Source organism: Hyposmocoma kahamanoa, unplaced genomic scaffold (assembly GCF_003589595.1).
Source record: "Hyposmocoma kahamanoa isolate Upper Pololo Valley unplaced genomic scaffold, ASM358959v1 63, whole genome shotgun sequence".
Classification (NCBI taxonomy): Eukaryota; Metazoa; Arthropoda; class Insecta; order Lepidoptera; family Cosmopterigidae; genus Hyposmocoma; species Hyposmocoma kahamanoa.
The window spans coordinates 356,349-362,348 of NW_020653851.1; the positions used below are offsets into that span (position 1 = coordinate 356,349).

At 33.0% G+C, this 6,000-nt stretch overlaps 1 protein-coding gene across 3 annotated transcripts in view; it reads right to left on the bottom strand.

The window, feature by feature from the left end:
* The window catches only part of LOC113230556 (kinesin-like protein KIF2A), a 96,294-nt gene that overhangs the window by 36,742 nt on the left and 53,552 nt on the right, over positions 1-6,000 (bottom strand). For all 3 annotated transcript variants that reach the window (XM_026464559.1, XM_026464560.1, XM_026464562.1), the window contains one exon: positions 757-793. In XM_026464559.1, coding sequence (XP_026320344.1) covers positions 757-793 — 37 coding nt within the window. The remainder of the gene's footprint in view (positions 1-756; positions 794-6,000) is intronic.

Here is a 6,000-nt window from a genome sequence, read left to right on the forward strand (position 1 = left end):
TTTATACATACTACTTTAATATACACGTTGGATCCTTTAAGTTTCGACGAAACATATAGGGTGTAAAAAAAGGTACTATCATATATTTCTGCCGGTTGTTGTATTTGCGACGCGACGTTTAATTTGAGCTTTACGCGTTGTGTTGTTCTTGAATATTTTAGTATTTAATTGTTCTTTTTGCTCACATGTGGTCTTAACCATTATCGGTTAAAGTAGAATATCAGCAAGAGCAAGTACTCCATTATCCTGTGTAACTAAGTTATAAGCGAATTTGACATGTTTGTTTTAGTACTAATTTGTTCGTTTTTGTATTGTACGGCGTATCAAATAAAGTATTTTTTATAAGATTAGCAAAAAAACAAATTCTGTATCTCTGTAGTAATTCTGAAATCCACTTATAGTTTATAGGAAAAACATTAAGATTTTTTTGCTTAAATTGTTATCATAACTGTGATTACAAGCTTAAACCTGTTTGTTACACCCTAAGTATTACGATTACGTACGCACAATAATAAAGTAACTAAAGACTAATTCGAGAAGTTCTTTTCAAAACTAACAAAATAAATATCAAAATTATTATGTACGTGACACCAGCCATAATGCCATTCGTCAAAATTTTGGTACTTTTCCGAAAAATGTAACTTTTCGAATTAGGCCCCTTTAACCTCGACAGTACGCTTTGTTATTTCAGCTATTGTCAATTGAAATCAACAAAATTGGATCCTAACAATAGTAAATACAAAAAAACATTCTTACCTTTGGCGGCCACTGGGATGGACTGTCTCGTCATATCCTAAAAAACGAAAGAACACATTAATACATAGAAATAAAACATTTAAATAAAAACGTACTTTGGTATAAGTGTGTCTTAAGCCCAAATAAATAAAAGAAAGAAATAAACAAAATATATATGTCTATTTAGTTTAATTTTTTATGAAAAACATAAAATAAAATTTATTAAATAAAATTAAACAATGAGATCCAAGTCCAATCCAACGGTGTTCACTCAGTATTTGTCGGATTGTGCATGCTAAACAACCCGACGCAGATATTCTGTGGTGACAGTGGTTTGATGTGCTTAGAACAAATCCGTGCCCAACAGTGGGACGTGTACGGATATTGATACATAGGGATTTATGTTGTGACGTGATTCTCATACTAAATAAAAATGTCATTTAGGGTAGGGCACACTTATCCCAGGTCACTACATTACAAATTACACCCACAGAAGGTTGAAAATAATACACCCAAAGAAGCATGGGACAGATGAGAAGAAAATAATATTTACAACAGAAACAAATCCGACACTGGAAGTGATAACGTTTATAAACACACGATAACAGCTGACGTATAAACTAAACTCAAAAGTCGCCATGGAAATTTAAAATACATTTTAAAAAACCCGTATTAATATAATTATTAAAAAATAAAAAAGCAGCTAAAACGCCGGCTGTTACCGCTATAACAATAAAATAATAAACATTTTTTTTGAAGAAGCAATGGAATATTTGAAAATTAAACATTTCTAAACACAGCATTGCTAAAAATACCCTGACGCTGTTAGTTAGTTAGTGTTGTTAACTTTGAGGAGACAAAACAAAAGCCATCTCCTTAACATGTGGACACAAGGTTCCATTTGAAGTAACTAGTAGATGGCAGAACAAAAAATGAACTCTTGAAATAAAGTAGAATTGATTTTAAGATGCTACAATTTCAATAAATTATTTTAAAACTTTTTACTGCTTGCGTTTTATTCCTTTTAAAGCCGTTTTATTGATTAACGGCTATACATACAACTCTTGTTATAACATAGAAGCTTGTCAATACTACAAGCTTTCTAATTAAAATGTTATAAAATACAAATTGTGAATACACAATATCATCATGTCCTACAACATTATACATTTCTAAATATTATAAAGAATAAACCCTGTAGTATCCAAATATAATTTGCAGTGCCCTACAGGGTCCATAATGCGCTGTTAATTTAGCTTTAAGCCATTTCCATTCTATGTAACATTATGGTAGATAGATGATATGGTAGATTATGGTAGGTGCAAAAAAATTTCGTTTAATTGTTTTTTTGTGAAATAGACATTCGTCTATCTCATTCGAGAGAGACGATATTAGTTATAGTTAGTGCCTATTCACTCTAGCCTCAATTGGAGCTTTCGGGAGATACAGATGATGGCATTATATATAATTGTTCCTTTAAAAGCCGACGAGATAAATTAAGCACCTCCCCAACTGAACAGTATCGAGACCTAAACGTATTTTGTCGCTCATTAAGTGTTACTGCTCGTAAAGGATGATGCGGAGGACTTTTAATACATACATTTTTATAGTGACAAAAACAGACTAGGCGTTCTGTCTCCACTGAAAGCGGTAGTACTTCTCTGAAAGAATGCACATTGACAACAAAAGCTAATATAAAACAAAATATCCTCAATTGGCCCAAAAGCGTCATAAAATTGCGGTTAAAGTGGTTACATATAAAATTTGCAAACATACTACGTGTCAATAAAATGTCTATGTCAACCAACTTAAATAATAACGATATTATTTAAGTTGGTTAATAAAATCGCTGCGTTCATGTTATGTTATGTTACGAAAATGGAGTAATATCATTAAACGTTTCAATAGATATTATTATGTGCCTACGTTTTGTGTGTATACCGGAAGTAGGAAAATAGGTAAAAAACTTTGAAAAGTTATCGATAACATGTTACAACAGGCATACAGCAAGTTACTTAAAGCCTTTGACTTTGTCCGTTTCATCAAAGCAAATCTTTAGATAGTATGTTATTTAATTAATTAAAAGTTAACCTACTTTTGTGCAACTGTATGTTACGTATTTCTCTTGTTTTCGTGACTTTGATTAAAAAAGTAAATACAAAACCATCCAAAAGGTCGCAGTCAATAGATTCCTATCAGGATCCAAAAATTTTTCGTGATTTTGTAATTTTTTAACGCCTCATGTTCGTTAATATGATCACAAGAAACAAAAAATAGCCGCTTTTTATTGTTACACCCTTTATAAACGTAGCCGAAGCTATGAAAGCTCCCATTTACTTTAAAAATCTCAAAAACAAAATGTAATACCACAACAACGAAGTTGTTTTACTGCAAATTGGCTGCAGTTCGTGTTGCAGCGGCGTCGTAAAAACTAAGGATGAGTTTGAACTACTAAATCTACACTGTACTACATACTGGGTCAATGTAAATCGACTACACAATATTGTAGAAGAGAGGTTAGCTTTATAAAAGATTTAAATGCCATACTCTTGAACATAAGACCTCTCTAAAAGAGCCTTTAATGGACTTTAATAAAAAAAAATTATAGTACCCAGGAAACGGGTCGCACAAGTCGTGCGCCTGGTGACAAGCGACACGCCTATCAATAACAGTTGCAGTGCCACTCAGAGGCACTACCACTGCGCCCGTCACCCTGAGACATAAGTTGACAAGTCCCATGTGCCTGTAATTTCACCAGCACCTTTACCCTTCGAAACCGGAACGCAGTAATGCTCACATTACAACTTGGCGGCAGAAATAGGTAAGGTGGCAGTACTTCCCTGGTACTTGGAACTCTTTCTGCTACTAATGTTTATGATATCATGTGACGGTCTACCTGCTGGTAAGCGACAGGTTTACCCATAACAGTTGCAGTGCCACATTGCTAAGACCTGAGGAGTACTGCCACTCCGCCCATCAACCTGAGACATAAAGTTAAAAAATCCCATGTGCCTGTAATTTTACCAGTACCCAACCTTTCAAAACCGAAACGCAGTAACGCTCACAATACTGCTTGGCGACAGAAATATGTACAAAATTTAATTTATTAGATTTTACACGGAGAAGTTGTCGTCATCTCCTGGATTTATACCATTGATCTAGAAGAACAGAAAGACGCTGTTGTGTATCTCCTGACTTAATGTCACAACCAGGAAGATATTTGTATATGATAAAATGTATCACGTTTCACGATAAACATATCGAAGCAACCATAAAGTATTCCTTAAATGAGATAATTAGTTTCGCTTATTGTGATTGGCATGTGAAATGTCAATTGACCCCTATTGCACTGAGATCATAGTTCAGAAAAGTTCGTTATAGTTTTTATTCGTAATTAATTATTTGTCATTTTTGGACAGATCTCAAGTCCTAAATGTACGAAGTCTTTTCTCATCTATAATGGAACAACGAAAAAGAATCTAATAACAATAATATCAAGGTGCAATTAGATTGCAACTGAATTCAATGAGCGTTCCGCAGTCATTTTATTCAAATTTCATTGATAGAAAATGTCAGTGTCGAGAAACCAACCAGATAGCCATTTGGTAGCATCTAATTGGCTATTTTCTAACCATTATCATTTTATTTCTTCGCTTAAAAAGCGATCACTGAAAACACATTCTTGTCTCTTTAAAATAAGGTTGGTTTCAGTCAAACGTAACATCACATTTTCGAGTAGATCAACGTGTTAATAAAATTGTCCACTTATTGTGTTGGCGCTTTCGGTTACTTTGACTGTTCGAACCGTTATATTGGTGACTACGTTTCGTCGTTTACAATACTAATTGATGTAATTTATATTTTTGACTAAAAAGAGTTAAAAGTAAAGAAAGGAAAAATTGTTTGTTCGATAATTAAAGGAATGCAGGGTGTAAATACCAAACTACAAATTTTACATGACGAGTTAAAAACAAACAATTTATGAACATAAAGAAGGATGGCGATATCTCGTGTATTTTGTGACCCAGTATTTTTGACGGCGTGCTTTAAAAATACCTATCAGTACTTGTGATTCAATATCAAAGCATCAAAAAAGCTATTGAATATAGGGATTATAAAGTTGATATAGGATATTTTATGTTTTTAACATTGTCCTGTATTTCGTTTCAGATGTTTGTTCGTAGTAGCAGAAAACAAGAAGTTTTCAGTTCGTTCCCAAAAATAATAAAGAATTTGCTGATTATTCCTAAACTCCTGCCAAACTCTGCCACATTTAATATAACGTTAACATGTTCTGCCGCAATGAAAATGAGTCAAAATAAAATCTTCCACAAATGGTCACACTGTTCTCAATCTCAAAGTGACATTGACATTGGCAAGACGCCTCTTGTCAAAACGTTCCTTCGCTAACTTTCTTATCTCTAATTTAAATATTCTCTAAACATTTTTGTCACATTTTTTCATTTTTTACTTTATATCATTACTGTTTGCTTCTTCTTTCATTAGGTATTTTATTGCTTTATTTTATGGTACTATAAAATAACCAATACTTTAGGTAGGTAAACATTCTATCGTGCTTAAAATGAAAAGTACGTATATGGTCAAGAGCACGTCAAGCTTGACACTTAAGACTTAAATCTAACTCTATGCCGCTTACGATAAGAACGGTCCAAAGTACAAAGTGTCAAGCTTGACGTGCTCTTGATTGTACAAGAACGTTACCTAATTTATAGTCGAACTGAAGCAATTGCGTTGTGCTCTTGCATTTATTCTAAAATACTTTGTTTAACAATTTCCTAATTTCCGACTTCTAAAAATATACAAAAATATATTAATAACTAGGCATAAGCTAAAACGTAAACTTATAGTAGCAAAGTGCATGAACGGCACTTTGTTGATTTTGGGTCAGCTTTCGCCATCCTTCTTTATAAACCTTTTTTGGCGAATAACTAGATGTTGAATAGGCAGACAGTATGAAAATTAAATTAACTACATAAATAACTCTTTTTAACCGACTTAAAAAAGGAGGAGGTTCTCAATTCGAGTGCTTTTTGTATGTATGTTACGCGATAACTCTGGTGATTTGTGAACCGATCTTCCTTAATGAAGTTGGTTAAAAATATAACTAAAAATCAACTAAGTGCAAATAGAAAGTAATAAATACTAGTGTACGTGTAGAATAGGTCGAGTGGGATCAAATAATAAAAGTTTACATTACTACATCCTGAATAGAGCTGTGTAAATAACTTTTTCCGTTAAAATTAG